Genomic DNA, 27,115 nt, shown 5'->3' on the forward strand with positions numbered 1-27,115 from the left:
AAAATTGAAGAGTTCCCACAGGATTTTTAAAAACCTCGCGGGCATCATCTAGTAGTTTATAGGTTTTATAAACTTTTATGTTAAAAAAATACGGGCTATATTTTTTTAACATAAAAGTTAGCACAAAAGATGTGACGACAATCTCCTACATGGTAACAATCTCAATGGTTGTTATTGGTTGAATTTAAGTCGGTAAGACTTACCACCTTACCGGCAAAACCATGCCGCCAAGCGATTTAGCGTTCCGGTACGATACCGTGTCGAAACCAAAGGGGTATGGATTTAATAAAAACTGCCATAGCCCGCATCTTTCTTAGATTGTATCATCTTTTACTACCAGGTGAGATTGCAGTCAAGGGCTAACTTGTATCTGAATAAAATAAAAAAACGCTAAATAAAAACTTTCATACGAGTAGTTTGGATTTCCACCACATATGGATGCAAACGTTTACTCACGGTTTCTCCTAACATGGGGACATTATAAATGTATTTGCCGTCACGTTAAATTAGCTATGAAAGTTGTTTTTGTGGGAAGCTCTTAAAAGCTTTCAGGTCAAGCCATTTTTCGTGTGACCAAATTAACCCTAATGACGGCCAACAAAACACTTCTACCTGCCCTTTTTTACCCTTTTTCAACACGCCATTCCCGCCTTTTTATTATTGTAATATTAGGTACACCGTTTTAAATTAAGCACAATGTTAATTCCAACTTTTCCAAGTAAAATAATGTTGGAACGTTGGAAGTTACGCAGTCACGCAAAAGTACGATAATGTTATTTGTCATACGAATATTAAGTTATGTTTGTCCATGTTGCTATACTTAGGCAGTTGTTCGACCACCGACTATAAGCGAGAAAAAATTGAGCAAAAGCTAGAAAGGAGCTGCTGGCGAGCAACGAGAAGCGAGTGTGTAGTTGAGATAGTTTTGTTGCTAGATATTAGTACGAGTGTGCTTGTACAATGGACAAATAATTACCTGTCATAGGCCTACATTTATTATTTAATTTCTGCGCAAACTGTCCGAGTATTTTGACCGCCGAGAGAGCGTTGCTGAGGGAGTTATTCTTTGTTTCTTATTGGTGCGACAAATTGGAGAAAGAGTTCTCACCGGCAGTGTGCACAGTCGGAAATCAACCATTAGTACATTAATATTTCTCTTTTTTATTGACACAGAACCATACTATATCGATTGTAAGTTTCTTGAACGAGAAGATATTCGATAGCTATAGTCGCTTTCTCGTCAGCGGTGATACATCTGCCTTTAGTTGTTGCCATACTTACGACCGAATACTGGAAAGTTAATATGAGTTTTAGGGTCATTTGCTCACACGACTAAGTAGGTAGTAAAGTAAAGAGAACTTTTCTATTCAATTACCTAACTATTATACCTACACCGAAAAGGTGGCGTCAAGAAGGCATTTATAAATGACCTCTAATATTTTCAAGTGATACGAACCTTGATATAAAAACCAAAGATAGGTAGATCACTGATAAAAGTGTACAGTACAATGCCCATTTACTTGAGACCTATTTAATGTTCTAAAGTAACAAGCGACAAAAACAAAATCAAAACGAGTTGGAATTCACCGTCATGGCGCTTGTTCCATAGCCTAAATTTAATTTCTAAAGAGCTACATGCTCAATATTATTTTATTCATATGTAACATTAATTATCTAGTCATTCACCAACATGTACTGGGATGAATATCGTGACACTGAACTAGACCCTCAAATACAAATACAAATTTCTTTATTGCGAATCTGGGTAAACAGTGGAGATGTTACAAAAACAAAAAGGTACAGCCAAATTCTGCCTATTAGCATGCAATATGTTATGATATACCTAACAACGTGTACATAGTTTTGATAAAATTAACCAAATTACTTAGTCACAAAAGAATAAAAAAACAAGTAGTACTTAAATAATCAATATGTTATATTTTATTGTTGTATCGTGATCCAACAGCCTAAGTACAATCAGTAGTGCGACGTTTTCTTCGACAAAGCATTGCGATTACATACAATATGTACGACGTAATAATATTATTGTGTCGCACTGATAAAATAATAAAATTATCGTCATACACATTATTTTGCAACACCGCATTGTGCCAAAGATCAAAGGAGGTATTTTTCACGCGAGACTTTATAATATAGCGTATCTTTGGATTCTACATATCAACGGTTATGAAATAAAGTTTTTGTTACAGCTGTGAAAGTATGGACTCGCTGGATGTGTTTTTATACGTGGACGGGCGTCTGGAGAAAATGGCCTCATATTGTGGCAATGACATACCCAAGCCTATAATGTCGAATGGACCAAAACTATCCATGGAGTTCAGGGGCATATACTCGTCGAGATACAGCAGAGGGTTCAAAATATCCTATTATTTTGTTGAAGGCGAGTTTTTATATATATAGATACATGGCATAATATTGTACCTACATGGCATACATTATACATGGCATAATATTGTATATCAAATCTTTGAAAAGAGCAGCCGCCGAGTTTCTTGCTGGTTCTTCTCGGTAGGAAAGGCATTCAGAACCAGTGGTAGATGCTGTTGACGATTCAACTTGTGAAAGTTTAATTGAATATATATTTTTTATTTTATTTATTTATAAAAACAAATTAGAGGACAACGATTCTCATATCCCAATTTGAATGTGACAAGCATTTGTTGGTTTGTCCTTCAGTCATACCACGACCGGAGCGATGGATCGATGGGATTTTTGCATGGATATAATTAAAGTCCTGGAGAGACTGGATCACAGGCTACGTTTTAGCTCGGAAAATTAAAAAGTTTCCATGGGATTTTTAAAACCTAAATACACGCGGACTAAGTCGCGGGCACCAGCTAGTTACACATAATTAAGTACTGACTACTTATACGTTAACATCATTTTGTCACAGTTTTTGGGGGTTGAATTTTCAAAAATCTTTTCATAGCGGATGCCTACGTCATAATAGCTATCTGCATGCCAAATTTCAGCCCGATCCATAAAATAGTTTAAGATGTGCGTTAATAGATCAGTCAGTCAGTCAGTCACCTTTTCCTTTCATATATTTAGATTTTATCTTTTTTATCAGATTATGCTATCGCTACGGGGAAGCAGCTTCCGGAATTTCCATGTGCCTTCGTATACAATAGCACGGAGCGTCGTAAGGGCGTGATGACGTCACCAAACCACCCCGGGCTCTACCCAAGGGATACTGAGTGCAATTATTTCTTTTACGCGAGGAAGAACGAACGTGTGCACGTTCATTTTACCCATTTTGACGTCGAGGGAGTTGTACCGTAAGCATTTAATCCTCAGACAATCTTTCATCTATGATTTAATCCACAGATTCATCTATGACTATTATTAATATAACTAGCTTATGCTCGCGACTTCGTCCGCGTGGACTACACAAATTTCAAACCCCTATTTCACCCCCTTAGGGGTTGAATTTTCAAAAATCCTTTCTTAGCGGATGCCTACGTCATACTAGCTATCTGCATGCCAAATTTCAGCCCGATCCGTCCAGTAGTTTGAGCTGTGCGTTGATAGATCAGTCAGTCAGTCAGTCAGTCAGTCAGTCAGTCAGTCAGACAGTCACCTTTTCCTTTTATATATTTAGATATGTACTTAGGTCGTAAATGGAGAAATAGACTGACATAATTGTCAACGTAGGTACGGCGGAAACAGCTGGGTCAAGAAACTTAGCGGCGCACAGTTGTTTCCTCTATAACGTAGAAATGCAGGCCCCAATAAGATAGGATTTTCGGACATCCGAGTGAAGTCAGGGCGGTTCAACTGCTAAAATCATACGGACGAAGTCACGGCAATAAGCCAGTCTCAGATATTTCTTTTGCTAATCCCATTTTAATACTGTTTGTTTACCTTACACGTCCATAATCAGAAATAATGGGATTGAAAGTTTTAATTAAATTTCATTGAACCAACGTGGTAGGCACGGAGTAAACAAATTATTCTTCCGTAATAACTTGAGATAAAAGTTCCCTTATTATTATGATAAGAGTAGGTACCTATTTAATTACTATATTTATTTTACCTAAGCTACCGAGGATACCTTTCTATATCAACGACCTCTCTAGTCCAGCTATTTACGCCATAATCTTGGAACTGAGACGTCTTGGATTTCAGAGTTAATAAGTTCTAAATAATTATACCTAATAATTTCTTAATTAAAGCATTCATTTCTTAATTGAAGCATTTTCTACCAATTAAATATTTAAAACAAGACTGTATAGGCATCTTCGTCTTTTGTTAGGCCATATTCAACAATTTCGAACAACATCAAAAACATAGTTTAATTTTTTTTACTGTTCTTAGGGTTCGGTACCAGGAGGGTGCCTATGATACTATTAATTACTAAGCCTCCGCTGTCTGTCCGTCCAGTCCGTCTGATTGCCCGTCTGTCTGTCAGCGGGTTGTATCTCATGAACCGTAATAGGTCTCTAGTTGAAATTTTCACAGAGTGCACGTATTTCTATTGCCGCTATAACAACAAATAATAAAAACCAAGATGGCGAATTTAAAATATGCCGTCATGCAAATTCAAAATTTCAAAAAAGTTGTAGGTACGATGATAAGGAACCCTTCGTGTGCGAGTCCAACTTTGGAGTCCACGCGAAATTGACCGGCATTTTTAATATTTCATTGGATTAAACAGTGTTTTTGAAAATTTTATTTAGGTAGGTACCTATAACAATGTCATAAACTACGATTCGGCGGTGTTGCCACTAGATTACAACATGGGGTTATTCAAGAGGCCAACCAACAAATTCTTGAAAGGCCTCAGTTCCTCTAGTGCTGCAAATGTGGTAATCACTTAACATCAGATGAGCCTCCTACTCGTTTGACGTTTGCTAGCTATTTCAATTTAAAAATAAATGATGTAATGTGCAGTCAATACATTGTACTTCCTTAGATGCGAAGCTGTATCAGCGAGCGACTACGTGCAGTTCGCAAGTCAGATGATTGATACACAAAGCCGGCGGTACTGCGGGCAGCTGCGCGAACTTCAGGTCGCTTCGGAAGGCAATTTCCTGCGAATCACGTTCCGCTCCAATGACCGCCTCGACGGCACTGGCTTCCGAGCTGAATACATATTTCTGAAGGACACCGAAATGCAAAGGGCTAGGACCGATTCTAGTGGTAAGGAAATTATGCTTTTTAATGATAAGACAACGTCATCATTCGTGACGTGATTACGTGCGTTACAGCGAGGGCCAATGTGGAGTCACAAAACAATATAAAGAGTAGGTAGACGATTCGTGCGGTATAAAGTATGTACTAAAATATTCTATGCCTGGTTAGAAACCTACTATTTACTGAGCTATTACACTGATCGCGAGCAATTTACTGTTATCCGTTGAGGAGTTCCATTATCTATCTTCGAAGATATTTAGCAACTCTTCACCAAATTTATACGGCACCATTTCGAAAGTATACCTACCCTTTCAAATAAAAATAGAATTTTCTAAATCGGCCTAGATGTCTTTGAGTAATCGGGGAACATACCGAAACCGAACGGGGAAAAATTCCGATGAATAATTGAGAACCTCCTCTTTTTTTGAAGTCGGTTAAAAAGACCTCGGTTGGGTTCAAAATTAGTCGGGCTTACTTCAACTAGTACAGCCGGTATCAGCTATATTAATACTATTATTTTGCAATAGGTCAAATCGTCATCAGAACCATCGCGTAAATTTTATCGCTTATCAGCTTTCTCTCTCATAAGACATTTACATCATCCTTAAATTATTCACACTTTAAACGTTACTCGTAGTTAAACATTTTATTTGGCGATAGCGAAAATTTAACTGTAGGTATTCATCGAGCGGGAAAATTATTCGTTGAACTCTGTTCACCGTTATGGAAGAAAAATTGGAAACGCGCCAAAGGAAATATTTCATTTAGTCGTTACCTACCTTTTATATTTGGCTGTTCCTAAATTATACATCCATTTAGAGTTGTGAGCAAAATAAACACCTAAGTATATTTAACTAAGTAGATATGTTATATTTTACTAGGTTCGACCTTGTTTCGCACGGGTGGGCCTCTACGCTTCAACGATTTTATACAGTTTTTCTTTCATAAATAATTTTGCATTGCGCATATATGACAAATGGGCTGACCTCATAGGTCAGATTTTGCACTTTTGTGAAAATTTATAATTTTGCTTTTTAAAATTTATAATTTTAACAATTTTTGTATGTATGTTTATGTTAGTTTGTACTCGTAGTTTAATTAGTGTAATTGGCTTTATGGCCGTTCTAATTAAATAATAAATAAATAAATAATAATAATAATATATAAGATAAGGTAAAGTAGAAGCCTTTAAAGATCATCTGAAATTTCTAGAAACTGACATAGGTACCTATCGTACAGCTCAATTATTTAGGTACAAAACTTGAGATTTTGCATGCAGGTAGATGTTCTCTATTCTGTAGATCCCCACTTAAGATGATTTTGGCTAAGTTGTGGTTTATAAAGGAGTTCAAACCTACAACGCAAAATTTTGTTTGGTTGTACCTATGTAAAATAATATCAATATTAATATGTTACCTTTTCAGGTACTCCTTCCCACGAGTCAGCAAGGTGTTGGTGGTTTATCGGATTATTACTAATCGTAACAAAGTTATAAGAACCCCAGAACTTCCCCATAGTAAAATAAATTGTTATTAAGAGAAAATAAACGCTATTGTTTGTACGTGTAGTTTCATTTTAATTTTAGAGATATTATTGTAGGCTGGCGCACCAGACCGCAACGCATTAGGGATGATTGTGCCAACACGTGGCGGGAGCGGGCCGTGCCACGTATGAGGCGCGGACGAGGCACGGATTAGTAAGGCTCGGTTTCAACTTAAACGGAGCGGAGAAATATGTTCAGTAGACTAATCCGATTCTTAATAGATGACGTGAAAAAACTATCACGTAATTTTTTTTTTAATAGATATAGCGAGCAACCGTGCAAGCGGGTCACCTGATGATAAGTGATTACCGCCGCCCATGAACATTTGCAGCACCAGAGGAACCGCCGATGCGTTGCCGGCCTTTTAGGAATTTGTTGGTCCGCCCCTTGAATAACCCCATGTTGTAATCTAGTGGGAACACCGCCGATGGGAGTTGGTTCCACAGTTTGCACGTGCGTGGAAAGAAGGATCTGGCGTCATGTTTTGAAAATCTGATTGGTCACACATAATTCCTCTCCGCATCGCGTCGCTTAGATTGAAACCGGGCCTTACATTATGCACGTTCCACGTCAGCTAGCTTGAATATTTACACATGACCTCTGTCCCCTAAGCCTCAAACATTTTAACTTTGCAAACTAAACTACAAAATTGAAATCACTCGTATAATCTCTGTTTAATCCCTCATGAAGCCGCCAAACCGCACGCCTCTCGCCCGCATCGAACTTAACGACCCGAATTAACCTTTTGACCCCTATAAAAGTACCTTTGTCCTTCCTATCCTTATTTGAGAACATATAGGGCTATCATGTTTTGCATACGTTTACTCGCTAAAGCCTACCTAATACCTAAATATATAAAAGGAAAAGGTGACTGACTGACTGACTGACTGGTCTATCAACGTACAGCTCAAACTACTGGATGGATCACTATTATGACATAGGCATCCGCTAAGAAAGGATTTTTGAAAGTTCAAGCCCTGAGGGGGTGAAATAGGAGTTTGAAATTTGTGTAGTCCACGCGGACGAAGTCGCGAGCATAAGCTAGTTTAATTGATAAACGGCAAACAGGTATGTAAAATCCATTTTCCTTATTGATATTACGAATATTTTTTAGACAATCGCTTAGCCGAGGTTGACGAGAGTTAACTTGCATCCTGGGGAAGGCTATTTTTTACTCATAAAAATCAATAATTTTCCAAAGGATTAAAAAAAAATTACCTACCTACAATCTAGGTCAATGTCTAAATCCCGGGCATCATAATGTATTTTGTAAGTTCAAAGATAGCTCGCAAGCTGGAGATGGACATAAGATATTTTTTATCCTGCAAAATCAAGGATGATCAACCCATCGCTCACTACAGAGCACGGGGCTTCTCTCAGAGTGAGAAAGGTTTTGGCCATAGTCTACCAAACTGGCCAAGTGCGGATTGGCAGACTTCACACACCTTTGAGAACATTATGGAGAACTCCACGCATGTTTCTCGCGATATTTGCCTTTACCGTTAGAGCAATTAGTGATATTTAATTACTTAAAACTCCAAAAGGTTAGAGGTTAAAGCCCGGGATCGAACCCCCTACCTCGGATTAGGAGACGGACGTCCTAACCACACTTTACACTAAAACACTATGTATCTACGACAAAAGTACACATTTAATAGAAATTCTATTATCTACTAGAATCACTCTCGGACCGCTCATGTGAAAGTTTAATTTCTTGACTTGTTCGATTGAACTTCTTCTTTGTTTAATGGTTAAGTACGTACTCGTACTTGAAAACCTATTATGTAGGTTTACCTTCTACGAGTATCTGAATTTGAAGTTTAAGCAATCAACTTGCTTTAACGGTGAAGGAAAACATTGTAAGAACTCCTGCATGCCTGTGAATTCTACACACAAAAGGTGTGTGAAATCTGTCGATCTTGAATCTACATATGGCCGGCGTAGTGGCCCGTGGCCTAAACTCTTCTCGTTCTGCGGGGAGACCCATGCTCAGTAGTGGGCTGGCAATGGGTTGAAATGGTGATGATGATGACTCTCTATCTAAAGGCTAAAGATGCAGGAAAACTACAGTACGCGGCAGAAAATAATGTACATCGGCCTTTAGAATAACATTTTGGCTTTCCCGGGCACGCACCTCTAACTTTTCGGAGTTATGTGCGTTTTTAAGTAATTAAATATCACTTGCTTTAACGGTGAAGGAAAACATCGTGAGGAAACCTGCATGCCTGAAAGTTCTCCGAAATGTTTTTAAAGTTGTGTAAAGTCTAGCAATCCGTACATGGCCAGCGTGGTAGACTATGGCCAAAACTCTTCTCACTCTAGGAGGAGACCCGTGCTCTGTAGTGTGCCGGCGACGTGTTGCTCACGATGACGACAATGACTGTACGTTGTAAAAGGTTCAGTATGAACATGAAATTAAGTGTTATATTATAATGACTATACCCCAAAATAAAATAATATTTATAATAGACAGTAAAAAACAAACAAATAGAATCACTCATAATTTTTTTCCGTTCATTAGTGAAAGTGAAGCCAGAGAAAAGTGAAACTCAGAATAATAATCGAAATGCGCGCCGTGGAAGCTGTAAGTGATCTCCATTTTCCGTAAGATTTGGTTTCGGTACTCCAATGATATTTATATAAGACTAGCTTATGCTCGCGACTTCGTCCGCGTGGAGTACACAAATTTCAATCCCCTATTTCACCCCCTTAGGGGTTGAATTTTCTAAAATCCTTTCTTAGCGGATGCCTACGTCATTATAGCCATCCGCATGTCAAATTTCAATCCGAATTTCAACCCGATCCGTCCAGTAGTTTGAGCTGTGCATTGATAGATCAGTCAGTCAGTCACCTTTTCCTTTTATATATTTAGATAAAGTAAAATAAAAACCTGAAACTCTCTTGTAACTCCGACTTTGAAATGTAGAATTATTAACTTACGAACTTACTTATACTTACTTTGCGAACAAAGTCGCAAGCATCGGCTAGTTCATAATATAAAAAAAATTACGCGCGAACTCAAGACAGCTGCTGCAAAAATTTCATACTTTCCTACCTTGTTTATTTTTCATTAACAATCCTCGTTTTCTTTAACGAAAAATGTCCTTGATTTACGTTAGGTAAATTGTTTAATTTTTTTATTTTTATTTTGTTAAATTGCTGTTGTAGTAGTGGTTAAAACCCTTCTCATTCTGAGAGGAGATCCGTGCTCTGTAGTGCGCCAGTGATGGGTTGATTATGATGATTATTTGTTGCGGGCTCTTCTCAGACCTGGGCGCGTTTGGAATTCTCGTAGCTTTAGTTTTAAGTTCGCGTAAAAGTTATCACCACTATTATCATCATTTTACAAAACCGACCATCAAAAAATGTAATTTATTACCTATTTTGAATAAACCATTTGACTTTTGACTTTTGATTAAATTGGTAAGTGTGACCTTATTACGACAGTGCATTTCAGATTGATAGTACTTACACATCATCATCAACAATCCATCGCGCGGCTAACTACTGAGCACGGGTCTCCTCTTAGAATTAGTCCACCGAGCGGATTGGCGAATGCGCAAAGTTTCTTATTTCCTGACGTCAACTAAATTAATTAATAGTAGGTACTATGATTTTATAAACAAAGGAAATAGGTATAACAAATCAACCAAAAAAAAACAACCTTTTCGGCACAGTTCATTAGAAAAGGTGAAAGTTGAAGAGACGCCAAATTGAAACTCTACGCCGGAAGGTAACTGATTCTCATTTTCCGCTACAATTAAGCCCTGAACCGCAATCTTATGATTTTAATGAAGAAAGCTCGGGACTTTTGTTTGAAATAATTTTTTTGGGTGTTTTTCCACCGCGGCACGCTAGCAGAAAATATTAGTAATATGGAAGGCAATCCTGATCGCCTTAAAGTATCATGTCATGGTCAACCCATCACCGGCTCACTACAGAGCACGGGTCTCCTCTCAGAGTGAGAAGGGTTGTGGCCATAGTCTACCACGCTGGCGATGTGCGGATTGGTAGAGTTCACACACCTTTGAGAACATTATGGAGAACTCTCAGGCATGCAGGTTTCCTCACGATGTTTTCCTTCACCGTTAAAGCAAGTGCAATATTTAATTAATTAAAACGCACATAACTCCGAAAAGTTAGAGGTACGTGCCCGGGATCGAACCCCCGACCTCTGATTAGAGGGCGGACGTCCTAACCACTAGGCTATCACAGCCTTAAAGTATATTAATATAATAAATGCGATTATTTATTACTAGCCGATGCCCGCGACTTCTTATGCGTGGATTTAGGTTTTTGAAAATCCCGTGGGAACTCTTTGATTTTTCTGGGATAAAAAGTAGCCTATGTCACTCTCCAGGTCTTAAATACCCATGCAAAATATCACGTCGATCCGTTGCTTCGTTGCGACGCGAATCGCGATTGATGGACAAACCAACAAACCAACAAACAAACACACTTCCGCATTTATAATAGGGGTAAAGTCATATCATTTTCTTGGTGTATTGTGTATTTTTACGGCCTATATCCATCAATACAATCCTAAAACAAAAAAATGTTTTACCTATGTCCGTATTAGACTTTGAAACCATCCAATCGATATGTACCCCGAACCAGTTTCAATGAAAGGCAATAATACGAAGATGGTTTTAGACCAATAAAAAATGGATTAGGCATTTTTTTTAGCGTAGTAGCACACGCTGGGTGTCCACTAGTTTCGAAACGGAGACTGACATAGGCTGGCTACTTTTTATTCCCGAAAATCAAAGTTCCCACGGAATTCTTAAAAAATCTATTTCCACGCAGATAAAATCGCGGGCATCATTTAGTATAATGTTATAATACTAGCTGACACGCCGCAGCTTCGCTTCGGTAGAAATGTTGAAATCCTTCATTAGTCTCCATTTATATTTAAACTAACTCCCGTCTACGACTTCATCCACGCGATTTAGAGCTTAGGTCACAGAATAATATAATAGTACTAAACGTACTTAGGTATAAAACCTGTGGGAACTATTTTTTTCTGATAAAAAGTATCCTTTGGCCATGGCCACCTCCAGGATGCAATGGTAACTCTGGGTCAAAAGGATCGGGTCAATGTTTCAATGTTTGAAGTCCTACAGATACATTAGAATTTAGACCTTACCGGAAATCGAACCCGGGACCACCAATTTATAATATTATTATGGCCACTTACATTATTGTGTTAGGGAGCACGTCAAAACAGAACATAGGAGACCTGTTTTTGAAGGAATTCCAAGTTCAAGAGAGAGAGATAGGCAAACCGCAGACGTGCAGTGTGGCTTGGTAATCTCCGGACCCTTTTGGCTGGGTAACTGAAGGTCAGAACCTAGAATTAAAGATTGAAACAAACAGAACGCGTGACGACCATGCAGCGTGACGAAAATGTATTAATTGGCTCTTAGAAGAATAATTATCAGGTGAATTCGAACCGGTGGTAAAGTCGCGGACGTAGCATAAATCTTAACTGTGTCCTACTAAAGCTTTTAAATACATCTTCTGCATCAGCGGGCATCTCATACTAAGCACCAGATATCCTTAAATTACAAACCGTACACATTAAGAGCCGGTTCCCATTTGCCGTCTGTCGGGCCCGGATTTTAATCGATAGGTCGATTTCGTAAAACCTGCTTCAATCATTCAATCTCAATTGTTCTGATTAGCTGAGTTTGCATAGTAGCCAATAGTGAGCGAGCGTCAACTAATCAGGAGGTGATTGCGATCGTGACATTGTAGCTGTCATTCTACCGCAATGTCAGCGGATATTCCAGTGGCAGAACATTTTATATGAAGCTATTCACACTTATCTGAAACCGGTTTTGTGTCAAAATGTTCTGCCACTCATCCGATCCGATTAAAATCCGGGTCCGACAGCCGACAAGTGGGAATGGGCTGTCAATATGCACGCTAACAAACAATAAAATAAACTTCAAAAAAATGTGCATGCCGTGAAGTTTTCGTCACACGTTTTCTTTGTTTCAGGCTTTTTTTAAGACAGAAATGTTATCGAGTTTAGCAGTGCTCGTAACATGTGTGTCGGTAGGTACCTAGGAAAACTTCGCGAGTACCGCTCGGATGATCTAAAATATTCATCACACGGCCACTGCCGCGTCCTGTCGCACTCGGCTCCCGTATTCCCGTACGTGTGGCAGGGAATAATGTATTACGATCCGCCCACGAAGTTCAGCGGTGCGACGAACTGAGTGACCAGCTGGATGACTTTGACTTTAGTTCCTGGGGAATCTTATACAGTTGGATACATTAAGGCTTATTTTTTTAACAGACTAAGAAATACCTACTTGTAACATAAACATATGTTACTTACCTTAAAGATCTTCCGATGGATCCGAGACATGGTCGCTAACTATGGGCCTCATAAGAAAGCTCAGAGTCATTCAGAGGGCGATGGAGAGAGCTTTGCTCAGAGTTTATCTACGTGATCAAATCAGAAATGAGAAGATCCGTAGTTGACCTTATAAAAAGATTCCGACGAATTGAGAACCTCCTCCTTTTTTTGAAGTCGGTTAAAAAAACATAAATTAGTAGTAAGAATCAGAAACGAGGAGATCTGCAGGAGAACTAGAGTAACCGACGTACGTCAACGAGTTGCGAAGCTAAAGTGGCAATGGGTTCTTGCACATAGTTCGAAAAATCGATAGACATTGGGGTCTCAAGATGCTAGAATAGAGGCCTCGCACCGGTAAGCGCAGCGGTGGAAGACCCTCCACTAGGTGAGCAGACGACATCAAACGAGTCGCAGGTAGCTGCTGAATACAGGCGGTGCAAGACCATGCGTATGAAAGTCCCTACAAGAGACCTATGGCCAGCTGTAGACGTCTATCGGTGCACAATGATGATGAGACTGTAATATTTTACTTTAACTATATCTTATAATTTTACTAGGCTTTGCTCGAGTTGAATTTTCGAAAATCAGTAAGGGGGTAAAACTTCTAAAAATCCTGAAATGAAAAATGCTTCTTCATTTTTGCCCGAAAGTCTAAATACGAATTTTATAAAACTTGAAAATGACGGAATTTCGTATAAACTTTCATCCCCTATTTAACTCCCTAAGAAAGAATTTCCAAAAATCTTTTCTTAGTAGGTGGCTAAGTCATAAAAGAAACTTACTGTCACAAGTTTCTAACCCCAGCGGTTTAGGCCGTACGTTGATAGATCACTCAGTCATATAATATTACAGGTGTAAGTTTTAGTTTTTACCTACACTGGAAGAAAAATACCTACTTATCAAAAATTGCGAATTTTTAATTTTGAATTTTTGATAAGTAGGTACCTACTTTGCCTGCTAAAATTAAAAATTCTAGATAGTCGAGTAAAATAAATTAAAAACCATTTGGTTTGAATCCCGCCAGCCAAGAAATTTAATTTATAGCAAACAATGGATACACAATCAGTCTCACAAAGCGTTAGCTAATGAAAACAAATGAAAATCGGTGTTATATGGATACCCTTTTGTGTTAAGGAACAATAAAGAAATAAAGAAAATACGTCCAAAATTTATTTGATTTTTAAACCATCATCATCACGATAAACCTCAATAGCTCAACGGGTAAAGGTGTGGACTGAAAACCGAAAGGTCGACGGTTCAAACCCTATTGCACTATTGTCGTACCTACTCCTAGCACAAGTTTGAAGTTGGAGAGGATTATATAGTCAGTTAACATGGCTAATATTCTTTTAAAAAACCATCACCGCCACACTACTGTGCGTGGTCTCCACTTAGAATGAGAAGGGTCTAGGTGACAATCCACTACGCTGGAAATGTGCAGATTGGCGGACTTCGCACACTTTTGAGAACACTGTGAACTCTCAGGCATGCAGGTTTCCTCAAGTTGATTTTCTTACCGTCACAGCAAATCGACGACCTTCCTGGCGCAGCGGTGAGTGCTGTCTTACAAGTGGAAGGTTACGAGTTCGATTCCTAACAGGAGTAATTTGGAAATTTTATAATTTCTGAATTGTCCCTGGTCAGCCCCCCAATTGTGTAAGAATAACCATTTCATGGCTATCGCAATCGTCAAGAAATTCTGCCCTTTGGTTGGTTGATGCGCTGTTTACATTTTTTCACAGCCAATCAAAGGGCAGAATTCTTGACGATTGCGATAGCCATGAAATGGTTATTCTTACACAATTAGGGGGCTGATCTGGTGGGCGGGTTTGGCTGTGGCTAGTTATCACCATACCGGCAAAGCCGTTCCGCCAAGTGATTATGCGTTCCAGTACGCTGACACGTAGAAACCGATCGGGGGTATAGGTACGGTATAATGGAACTGCCATACCCCTTCCAAGTTAGCCCGCTTCCGCCTTAGACTGCATCATCACTAACCACCAGACTAACTGTGAGTGACATTAATTTCTTAAAAAGGTACTCTAACTCCGAAAAGTTAAAGTTGCATGTCCAGTTTCGATCCCCGAATCTCTCAAATGCTTAAGCTTTTAATCACTGGGCTATAAGACAGACAGCCTGGGTAGGCCAGACCTTCGTTATTTTATAAAAGCTGAAATTTTCTATGCGTTCCTTTGTCCCCAACACTTCAACAACTTTCGCTAGATGTCGCTTACTGCAATGCATCAATTTTGTTAGAACCATGTTAGAACCAAAGAATTTGTATGTACTACTTAGAACCTACTCCTTACCCCATCTAGCAGCTAGCACGAAAACTATTGCGCCACAGTTAAAAAGTTCGTTCTGGACATCGCTACGAGAAGGCACTTGCAATGTAGAACAGCGTTCGCGATGTAGTTTTCATAATCCTGTATAGGTGACGTTGACTTACAAAATGATTAATTTCGGATTTCACACAATTTTAATATAATTTTTGTCTACGGGTATAAATTATAATAATATTATCTTTTTATCTATAAAAGTGTTTATAAAATCTTAAAACTATCATCAAAAATTCTATCATCATTGGGTTGGGTGAGATGTAAAATTACATACGTTAAGTCCCGCAAATTGCTATTGCGCTGGAACCATGTCTCATTAACATCGAAATGACGTTAGCCGAAATATAAAATATACCATCAGCTCAAAACTTCAGTGTAGTGCTGACGTCACTAAAATGTCGGCCACGCGCATTAGCAATTTGCGGGACGTATACTACGCCTACTACAAACATATTATTACAAGCATTAAGTACTGAATCTAAACAATTGAACATAAAAATTACAGATCGAAAATAATATCTGTAATTAAGAAAAAAGTACTGAATACAGAAAGTTAATTTTCATCGATTGTTATGGAATGGGCTCTTAGGTACACCTATCTGATGCGATAGCTATGATCACTTATTGATTTTATCAATTATAAAAAAAACATAAATCTGTAAGTTGAAAATAAAGTTTTTGGATTGGAGCGTCCTTTGGAGCGCCAGTCTCTGGAACTGCAGAATCGGGAACGCCAGGAGATTTTATTCGTACCTCTTTTATGTAAAAATCTTTCACTGGTAACCGATTGTTTGATTGAGTTTTAAATATTATGTTGGTGCACATCCACTCTGTGTTTTCGTCCTGTGAAAATATATTGGTTTTGTTATTATTTTAAACAGAGGGTTTATCAGACAGACAGGCACTATTTCGCATTTATAACTGATAGGTACTAGCTGATGTCCGCGACTTCGTCTGCGTGGATTTAGGTTTTTAAAATTCCCGTGGCGCCTCTTTGATTTTCCGGGATAAAAAGTCACTCTTCAGGTCTTTAACTATACCTACCCATGCAAAAAATCACGTCAATCAGTTGCTCCGTTGCGACGTGATTGAAGGACAAACCAACAAACCAACAAACAAACACACTTTCGCATTTATAATAACGGTACTGATGATGGCATGACGATGTCTAGTGGATTTAAGTTTTTTTAATACCGTGGAAATTTTGATGTTCTCATATAAAATAGATTAACCGACTTCCAAAAAGATGGAGGTCCATAATTTAGTTTTTTTATATACGAGTAGTATAGTATTAGTATTTTTTATATAAGTACACCGATTTTTCTGATGTTTACGGAACCATTTGATTTTTTTTCCAATGGTTTCTGAGATGGTTCCATAAAAAAAATCCGCTTTTGACGAAATTTGGTACAGACATAGCTTACAACCTGCGGAAAGACTACTTTTTATCACAATACAATTATTCTATACTAACTTATGCTCGCGACTTCGTCCACCTACAACATAACTTCGAAATCGCTATTTTACCGCCTTAGGGGTTGAATTTTCAATCCTCATATCTACATAATAAGCTATCTGCATGAAAAATTTTAGCCAGATCCGTCCAGTAGTTTGAGCTGTGCGTTGATAGATCAGTCAGTCAGTCAGTCACCTTCTCCTTTTATATAATTAGATTAATTGCTTACCCAACATGGTTCAGTCCCACTAACTGTGAAGTTGATGGGCATTTGTTTCGTTATTTCAGAACCGACCAATTGGTCATTCCACAATAAAGCCTTTAAGGTTTTCACGTTCGCATCTTCTGCAGTTGTTGTATTACCAGCACTATAATAGTATCTTATTCTTTGAGATACTTTAACTGATGTTGACAAGAGATGCGATATTTGTGGAATATCCGTACCAGTGATTCCTTCGATCTGAAACAGGAATAACGTACTTTTATATTCAAACTCAAACTCAAACTCAGAGCATTTATTCAAAATAGATAAGTACAGTACTACCACTTTTACAAGTCATGCCGATGTACCTGTGCAGAAACCTTATTTTGAATGGCGCGTAAATATCTCAGCCAACCGTAGCGCGCGTTCGTCCGTTGTTGGTTGTTGGCTATGCTGCTATGTGACCTGCCTGCTCGTTTGCTCGCTATTTTTATTTTAAAAACTTACATTATTGTAAAGTGATTGCTCGTCGTAAGTAGTTTGACTCAGCCAAAGTTGATCACCTAAGGTAACTGCCAAGCCATTTATAGCACTTTCCTCTATTAATTCACCCTTAATGCTAAGACAAGTGCACTTTTCTTCAGCAACGTTACACTTTACTTTAATAGTCCGACCCGAGCTGATGATGTAACTGCTTCCTGAAACCAAAAAACAAAACCTTTGGACAAATCATCAATCATCATATAAAGAAAAATGCCAGTGGGACTCACAAACGAAGAATTCCATAAAATTGTACAAGGTAACCTTTGGGGCTACTTTGAAATCTAAATTGATAAAATGAAAAGGTGACTGGACTGACTGACTAATCTATCAACGCACAGCTGAAACTACTGCACGGGTCGGGCTGAAATTTGGCATGCAGATAGCTATTATGACGTAAGCATACGTTAAGAAAGGATTTTTAAAAATTCCACCCATGCCCCTAAGGGGGTGAAATAGGGTTTTGAAATTTGTGTAGTCCACGCGGACAAAGTCGCGAGCATAAGCTAGTTTGTATATAAGTATTATTTGTTTTTAAATAACGAACGAGAAATACACGCTGTGAAAATTTTAATTCCGCTGACAGACAGACGGGACGGGTTGACAGAGGTGGAGGCTTAGCAGACTGCAAACAACAACTCTACCTTATCAGCAAGTTTGATTTTTAATGGCTATCAGTATTTTTAACATAAATGTACAGTAAATAATATTGAAGCGAACTTCTTGCGTTATTGTTCTCAGCATTTTAACATGCGAACGTCTTCCTATGGGAATCGTGTAAGTATGGGGCGAACCACTAGTTATTGATGTAAGAACTCATACTATCTGATATAGATAAACTGTATATCATTTTTCTTTCATATACCTAAAGGAGAAAGTTATTTTAGAAACTTGAAATTTCGCATATTAATTGTAGGTTATGTAAGTTATTTCTTTAATAATATAGAGTTACTACTAAATATTTTGAAAAATGACAACGAAATTTAAAAAAAAACCTAACTCCACGTGGTTGAAGCCATGGGAAAAATCTTGTTGGATAAAAAAGGACTCACCGGGTTCTTCGACATAATCACAAGATTTAGCTGGATTTTTTATTGTACTTCCCAAAACATTCGATCCCTTTTCTGGACGATCAAGATCTGCGTACATAAGAAAATAAAACTAGTCTCATTTCATTTCATTTATTCATTCGCTTTCATGTACGTTGGATGGTGGATGCCTTGATATATATACGAGACCCTGTCAGACCATTCCAAATATAATTTATCGTAAGTAGTACAATTACTTATATGATAATCAAAATTTTAAAATACAATCAGTGTTAAAATTTGAATTTGTATTAGAATTTACAATCAATTTTGTGCAACGGATCAGCCTGGCTGTCCAGCGCAGAAATGCAGCCAGTATTCTTGGCACAATTCCACGCGGGCATGATTTGTATAGTAATTAGATAAGGCTAGCTTAAGCTTAAGTTTTATTCACATTAATTATTCTAAAATAATTTAAAAAACGTTTAAAAAAATGTTAGAATTAAAATAACCAATAATAATGATGTAAAAGACTAGCTTTAGGCTCATGAATTAGGCTATATATTTTTTTTTTTTTTGTGAAAATTATTTGTATTTAAATTATTTAAATAAACTATTAATAAAATTAAATCTAAAAAAAAAAGAACATTAAATTAAAACTAAAATAAATTAAATTAAATCTAAAACCTCATCGAGACCACCGCAGCGAGGCATTGTACCCAAGATGCTGGCAGCATTACCCCTTTGGATGGCCAAACTAATTCTTTGACCAAGGTAGCTGCCAGCTCTCGGGTCCCCGGTTGACTCGATAACTCTTTTCGCAATTTCTTCAAAAAGAGCTCGAGCCCCCGGGCCCCACGGCCCCAAGGTCTCAATGTCTCAAGGTCTAGATGATGTAAAAACTTTGAAATTAATTAGCTTATATTTTACATATTATTCTAAAACAGATTTTTATTAATTTTTATGCAAAAGAATAATATAATATATTATTAAATTACAAAAAACAAAAATACCAAACTTATTCTAAAACATAAAAATTACAAATCGAAAATATCATCTAAACCACCGCAACGAGGCAGGGTGCCCAGAACGCTGGCAGCGTTACCTCGTTGAATGGCCAGACTAATATGCTGACCGAGGTAACTGCCAGCCCTCCGGTCCCCCGTGGATTCCGCGAGAAGGGATGAAAGGTCCTTAAAAAAGGATCTAGCATCCTCGCCCCACGAACCCATGGTCTCCACCCCAAAGGCACAAATATGAAACTATTTTCTATATTCTCATATTTGCGCCTCTTGGCCCTTTCTGCCTTAGTAGCCGCCACTCCGGCCGCCACGGAGGTCGCCTGTACGTGTGACAGCGCCAGTGTATCCACACACGTGGCATCCCACACAAGCGACCTACCTTGCTTCCACGGGACAAGAGTCATACCGTCTGGTCTCTTGCCATCGCTACGTGCCAAACCATTTGGTTCCAATACTGCAGGCACATTAGCCGTGACAAGAGACCTACGTATGACTCCGTTCAAGGAAGCATGACGGGAAAAACGACCGGCATGTTTTTATTTTTCACAATTTACATATTATATTTTTATCAATATAATTCACAACCAGCCAGAATTACTGTTATAAATGGCTGAATAAATAGTATAACCCGCAAATTGTTAATGCGCGTGGCCGCCGTTTTAGTGACATCAGCACTAGATTGAAGTTTCGAGCTGATGGTATATTTTTGTAACGAAATGACGTCAAAATGACGTCATTTCGTTGTTAATGAGACATGGTTTCAGCGCAATAGCAATTTGCGGGACTTATACCTACTTATGCAGCAATGCAAGCAATTGAACTAATAGTGAGATAGTTTCAGCCAAGCAGATTGTTGAATTGTGTTCCAAGCCCATCTATATACACCACACACTCACACACACAGGCACACGCACACACATACACACATCCTATTAAAGGTTTTCTATAATGCTAGGCCTATAATTATTAAATTATTCTTACCCTTAGGATTTGGAGGTGTCGTAGGTGTCGGCGCATCTGTTTTGTTTTCAGCTTTATATTTATCATTCACACATTCTGCTTTTTCCTGAAATTATTTTTAACTCTGGTATCTGTACGGGATTTGCAAGCAGTGTTTACTTTCAAATGATTTAACATAATTTTATTGTACATGATAGAAAAATTTATCAAAAATTAAGTCAAAAAGAAAAGGAAGAAGGAAAGTCAGGAAAGTCCAAAAGTCATTTGTGGGTATGGGTATTACCTTTTATAATAAAATCCCGCAAACTATTTTGGACTTACCTTTGCACAAGTTCAAAAAATCTATTAAAAATATGCTCCTGAAAAAAGCATATTACACAATTGAAGATTATCTAAATGGTAAAAGAGCCTGGATTTGACCTGCAGCTCGTTCCAGCAACGCACAAGACTGCAAATACTAATTTATACATGGCATAGTCTTGTACCTATATCAAATATTTGAAAAGAGCAACCACCGAGTTTCTTGCTGGTTCTTCTCGGTAGGAAAGGCATTCCGAACCAGTGGTAGATGCATCCGACTATTCGAAAGTACTTGTAAAAGTTTATTCGAATATTAAGGTTTTTATTTATTTATTTTATTTTATTTAGTTACTAAGTTTTATGTTAAAATTGCTAGTAAACCATTCAATAAAAAATAAAAATAAAATAAAATAAATATATATAAAATCAGGTCAAAACGATGTAGTTTTATTTATCTTTAAAATATACGAGTAATAATAAAAGTAAAAATTAAAAACTAAAACCCGACTACGATCGTTTTAATAAACGCTGAAATAGTATAGTAAAATTAGGTTGCTGTCGCTTATTATATACTATATTTATGAAAACAGTATTTTTTTCTCTTTCATTTGACATCCCACTCAATACAATAGCAAAAAAAAATTAACACCCCATAAACACCCCCACTTTTTTGGATGTAACATCTGTGAGATCGATTTTATTCGTATAAAATGTAGTCTATGTCACCCGGACTATAACAACGAATAAATTGACACCTCATTCATTAAAATCGGACCAGTAGTTCAGCCGCTACAGTTGAATACACATAATATGTAGATACAAACATACATACACACATAGACTGCCAAAACCATTATATTATTTTCTTTTGGCTTTACCGTAGTCGGGTAATAAAATAACACCTGACTCACTCAATGACTGTCTCGTCAACGCCTCTAGCCAAAACCCTGGGATCTAGAAAGCTGAAATTTTGTACCAGAGGTTCCCTTTATGATGTAGATAAGAATAAGGTAGGATTTTTCAAAATTCCTACCGGAGCGAAGCCGCATGGTCGTTATATTTTAGGGTTCGTTTTTTTTAGTTTTTCAGACATCCGTACCCGAAGGGTGCTAATTACAAAGCCTGCTGTCCGTCCGTCTTTCCGTTCGCCTGTCTGTCAGCAAGCTGTATCTCGTAAACCGCAATAGGTAGAGAGTTGAAATTTTTACAAAGTGTGTTTTTCTATTGATGCATTTATTGTTTTTCTATGATAACAATAAAAAATAATAAAAGTTTCATAATGGCCGCTATGAAAAAAGGAAAAGTGTTATTTCTTGCACGATGGTACGGAACCCTTCGTGTGCGATTCCAACTCGCACTTGATCCATTTTCTTTAACTTTCGAGCACTAATACGTCTGGTATCTTGACTTACCATGCTTATTTTCACTAGCACTGAAATAAAAGTAAACATCTTTTAGTATGAGTTGGAGTTAAAAACTTATACTCATATTTATTTAATAAATATTAGTATAAGTTTAAATATAATTTATTTACAAATCTCATCAAATAATTTTTTTTAATCTTTACAAAAATGAAATAACATAATACTTAATAATATTATATTTTATAGTTAGTGGACACTTTACTTGTTTGTACCTAGTACCTATGTATTGTTAGATAGGTATATACTTACAGGAACCACTTGTACGGTTAAAACTACTGATAGACTGAAATGAGAAAATAATGGTATTAGAAGTTTGCTACTAAAATTGTTAAACGTTGACAAAACGGTGAGAACCCATATACAGGCTGTAACCAGAACGCTGGCAAAAACGAAGACAGATGATAGTATGTAGGTACCTACTGATGATTACTGATATTATGATACCAAAAAAATAAACACAATTTTTTTAAAAAAAATCCTATCCTATCCTATATGTAAACATCGGACTGACGCTAAAGGTCAATGAACTTTGCGTAAGTAGGCTACTCAGAGTCAATGCCAAATCGTAGGTGGGGCATTGACCCGAGTTTTGCATGCTATACTTTGCGGGTTTGAAGAATACCTACGAAAACAACTTCAAAATGAGGCAAATGGTTATTGGTAATCGATTGTGTTTGGGTAGTATAACAATAACGCTAAGTTTTTGCCAGCGTTCTGGTTACACCCTATAGTATGTACTTGTCTCATACGATTCTGACAAAATCAAATTTAGATTGAATTAGCGCACAAGACTATGTCTGTCTATCTGTCTGTCTGTCTTTTCACAGCCCAACAGCTCAACCGATTTTGATGAAGTTTGGAACAGAGTTAGCTTACACTCCGGGAAATGATATAAATAGGCTACTTTTTATCCACCCAAACTCTCGCGACAAAATAACTTAATATAATAACTTTGCAGCCTTGCCAAACACATAACTATTGTTAGCAGGGCTGATTGCAGCAACGCGCTATTCTATTGAAAAAACCGGTCAAGTGCGATTCAGGCTCGCGCACCGAGGGTTCTGTATTACAGTCGTATTTTTTCGACATTTTGCACGATAATTCAAAAACTATGATGCTATTAAGTATTAGTTCATGACTGTGTGTGTGATGTAACCTTAAATTCACGGTTTTCAGATTTCCCTTTATGTCTGCTATAAGACCTACTACCTGCCAAATTTCATTATTCTAAGTCAACGGGAAGTACCCTGTAGGTTTCTTGACAGACCGATAGACAGACAGACGGAAACAAAGGGATCCTATAAGAGTTCCGTTTTTCCTTTTGAGGTACGGAACCCTAAAAATGAAAAAGGAGACTTATGAACGAAAATCTTACAGGTTCAGGAGTGTCAGGTGTATCTGAAAAAAATACAATAATATTGTGATATATGTGTTGAGTTTAAGTATTAATCCATTATCGCCATTACACCAATCATTTAGACAAATTCAACCATTGTCAATAAAAAAGTGTAGGAGGTAAAGTGTAGGTAAAATACTCAATATGCTATTTTAACTCTATGAGTCAACTGTCATGTCAAAGGTACGGTTCACCTTTAAAATAAGGACTAAAATCGTACTTTTGATATGAAGTTTGACACATATCGCATTAGTATAAAAGGTGTTGACTTATGTAGAGTTTACTTAACATCAGGCAAACGTATCGCTTTGTAATGCCCAAACAGCAAAAGTCTCATCAAAATAGGTTCAGCCTTTTCAACGATTAGCCAGTTTAAACAGACAGACAGAGAGACAAAAATTTTAAAAACGTGTGATACAGTTCAAATAACCATATTATGAGCTTAATTTGAGGTACCTAGGTAGTTATTTCGAAATTGCAGACAGACACTTCAAATTTATTAGTATAGATCAATTTTTGAATTTTGACTGAAGTTTAGGGGTTGAATACAACAAATCTGTTTTCTCTTTTTTATAGTCCGCGACAGGTCAAGATGGCAATCGGGGTATGAGGCAGGGGGACGCCCCGCACACCCGCACGTCTCCCGCGGTCGCTCGCACTGGCAGCTGTGCGGGTGTGCGGAGCGTCCCCACCCCGATTGCCATGTCGACCTGTCGCGCACTATACTAGATGTTCGATGTTACGTCTACATTATTCGAACTTGCTGGAATTAACTTAAAAATTTCGAACATGGACGCATGTGTAGAACTAACTTGATAAAAATAAAAAATTTACTTACCATCTCCCAATTTAGCAGTTTGATAAGTTGCAAAAATCAAAGATAGAACTAAAATATGTCTAAACGGTGACATGTTTGTTAACATACTAAACTATTAATAGTTAATTATTAATTAAGCTTGAAATTCCTGAACAAGGATATTTATAAGGAAAACCGCAAATATTAGGTAAAAATAAATTGTTGGTTTGTAATTAGTGCCTACTGCAACAATTTATTAGATTAATAAGTATATAATATGTTATCAACAGAAGAAATAAATTTTTAAAAACCGGCCAAGTGCGAGTCAGGTTCGCTCATCGAGGGTTCCGTACTCGGGTATTTTTGGGATAATAATATGTTGCACGATAAATCAAAAACTGTTATGCATAAAAATAAATAAACACTGTTTTATTAACCGATTTTAGAATGTACAATACCTGGGTAAATCCCTTTCATAGGATACCCCACTTGGTAAACTAATATACCTAGGTACCTACTAATTATTTTATCATAAACACATTTTAATTTTTTTCGGCATGTAGGTAACCACAAATTTATATTTTTCGGATTTTTTCCTTTATTTGTGCTATAAGACCTATCTACCTACCAAACTTCATGATTCTAGGTCAACGGGAAGTACCCTATAGGTTTTCTTGACAGACACGACAGACAGACAGACGGACAGACAAACAGATAGACAGACAACGAAGTGATACTATAAGGGTTCCTTTTTTCTTTTTGAGTTACGGAACCCGAAAAATACAGAAAAATACAAAAAAAATATAGGTACCTACTGACTTTTTGTAGGAACTTTTTTATAGGTAGGAACTTTTTATTTTTCCGGGACACATGTCCTTCCCCGGGATGCAAGCTATCTTTATACCAAACGTCAAAAAATGGTTATACGGATGAGCCGTGAAAAGCAAGCTAGCTGACAGACAGACAGAAAGACGCTTTAATATTAGTATGTATGGGATATGGATGTTGTATAGCTGATGGATTCTCTCTTCTCACTTGTACCACAATCATATTATTGTGAATATGGTTTTCCATCCAATAAGGGTTAAGTGCTACCCTGAACATGGGAGAATGAAATGGTCCGTGCAAGAACGCGTGAACCTTTTTAGAATTGATCGTTAGTAAATTTCAAGGTATGTAGTAGGTATAGTTCAGGGCTAAGGAGCCATTTATAAGAGCTTCTTATAACCATCTCAGTGCAATAGTCTTAGTTATTTCGTGTTTCATACCTTTTTATAAAATTATTTAAATATATAAAACGAAAAGGTGACTGACTGACAAACTGATCTATCAACGCACAGCTCAAACTACTGGACAGATCGGACTGAAATTTGGCTTAGTTATTTATACTGATTTTTAGGTTGACAGACGTCAATCCAACGAGTCGCAGGGATGTCGCTGCGCTGGTCTCAGGCGGCGCAAGGCCGTAGCGTGTATAAGTCTCTACAAAAGACCTATGTCCAGCAGTGGACGACTATCGGTTGCCGACGATGATGATGACGACAAGTCTTTACAAATAAATCGTTCTAACCTCGGAGTATGGCTTAGCTAAACTATTTTTGTCATTTCCGTAAGTAAAGTATTTTATACTTACCTACGTTACGGTTTGGTTAGTAAGATAATAGTTGAATGTTTTCAGACCCAACATGGAATTGGGCAACGCCTTTCTTGATTTCTGAAACTCGACATCAGTGAGAACACCTGTAAAGGAAAATGGGAATTACAGAATTTGTGCTAGCTGCGACACTTAGGGCCAGCGCCGACTGAATGCGCTGAGTGACGGCGACTGGCGAGTAGACTATAGATGCGGCGAGTAGTGGCGAGTAGAGTAGAGTCGCAATGGAGCTAGTGGCGGCTCGTAGAGGAGCTACGCGCCTATTGGCGGCTATGCACGGTTAAATATGGACGAGAAACATCTAGAATTTCGCGCGGCGCACCCTTGTGACATCATCATTTAGAATTAGACTAGCTTATGCTCGCCACTTCATCCGCGTGGATTACACAAATTTCAGACCCCTATTTCACTTCCTTAGGGGTTGAATTTTGAAAAATCCTTTCTTAACGGATGCTTACGTCAAAATAGCTATCTGCCTTATAGCCCTATCCGCATGCCAAATTTCAACCCGATCGGTCCAGTAGTTTAAGCTGTGCGTTGATAGATCAGTCAGTCAGTCACCTTTTCCTTTTATATATTTAGATAATATAATATTTTAATAGTGCGTAGGAAATAACAAGAATTAATTTAACCTTTTTTTCCCTTGAAAGTAGACGAAGTGTAGGTACTTTTATTCATAACAGTTTATCATTATATCAAAGTACCTACTGTTCATGTTTCCTAACAACCTTCAGTTCTTGGCTACAACTTTGACCCTTGCAATAACGATGTCTTCAATAGCGCAAGAAATAATGGGTACAACTTTTTATTCGAACAAACAATGTTCTATGCAAATAAACAGTTCGTTCGTTAACTCTAACTATATCAGAAGTTAGAAAAGAAATATTATTGTTAAGGCTGCTTCACACACAAAACGCATGATGCGACGCGA

The 27,115-nt window shown here is 37.7% G+C and overlaps 2 protein-coding genes across 2 annotated transcripts in view; one reads left to right on the plus strand and one right to left on the minus strand.

Annotated features, from left to right (window-relative positions):
• Positions 1 to 6,718, plus strand: part of LOC117985902 (suppressor of lurcher protein 1-like) — a 66,889-nt gene extending 60,171 nt beyond the window's left edge. The window contains exons 12-15 of the mRNA XM_034972703.2: positions 2,211 to 2,401; positions 3,092 to 3,299; positions 4,937 to 5,163; positions 6,582 to 6,718. Of these exons, the coding sequence (XP_034828594.1) occupies positions 2,211 to 2,401; positions 3,092 to 3,299; positions 4,937 to 5,163; positions 6,582 to 6,652 (697 nt within the window). The 3' untranslated portion in view covers positions 6,653 to 6,718. The remainder of the gene's footprint in view (positions 1 to 2,210; positions 2,402 to 3,091; positions 3,300 to 4,936; positions 5,164 to 6,581) is intronic.
• Positions 6,719 to 16,018: 9,300 nt separating this feature from the next.
• Positions 16,019 to 24,644, minus strand: LOC117986123 (uncharacterized). The gene is made up of 9 exons (XM_034972949.2): positions 24,573 to 24,644; positions 23,714 to 23,736; positions 22,588 to 22,621; positions 22,327 to 22,346; positions 20,636 to 20,720; positions 18,657 to 18,743; positions 17,572 to 17,762; positions 17,092 to 17,322; positions 16,019 to 16,249 (listed from the first exon to the last, which is right to left on the minus strand). The coding sequence occupies exons 4-9, from the start codon at positions 22,327 to 22,329 to the stop codon at positions 16,040 to 16,042; spliced, it is 807 nt and encodes a 268-aa protein (XP_034828840.2). The 5' UTR covers positions 22,330 to 22,346; positions 22,588 to 22,621; positions 23,714 to 23,736; positions 24,573 to 24,644; the 3' UTR covers positions 16,019 to 16,039.
• Between the last annotated feature and the right edge of the window lie 2,471 nt (positions 24,645 to 27,115).

Source organism: Maniola hyperantus, chromosome 10 (assembly GCF_902806685.2).
Source record: "Maniola hyperantus chromosome 10, iAphHyp1.2, whole genome shotgun sequence".
Lineage (NCBI taxonomy): Eukaryota > Metazoa > Arthropoda > Insecta > Lepidoptera > Nymphalidae > Maniola > Maniola hyperantus.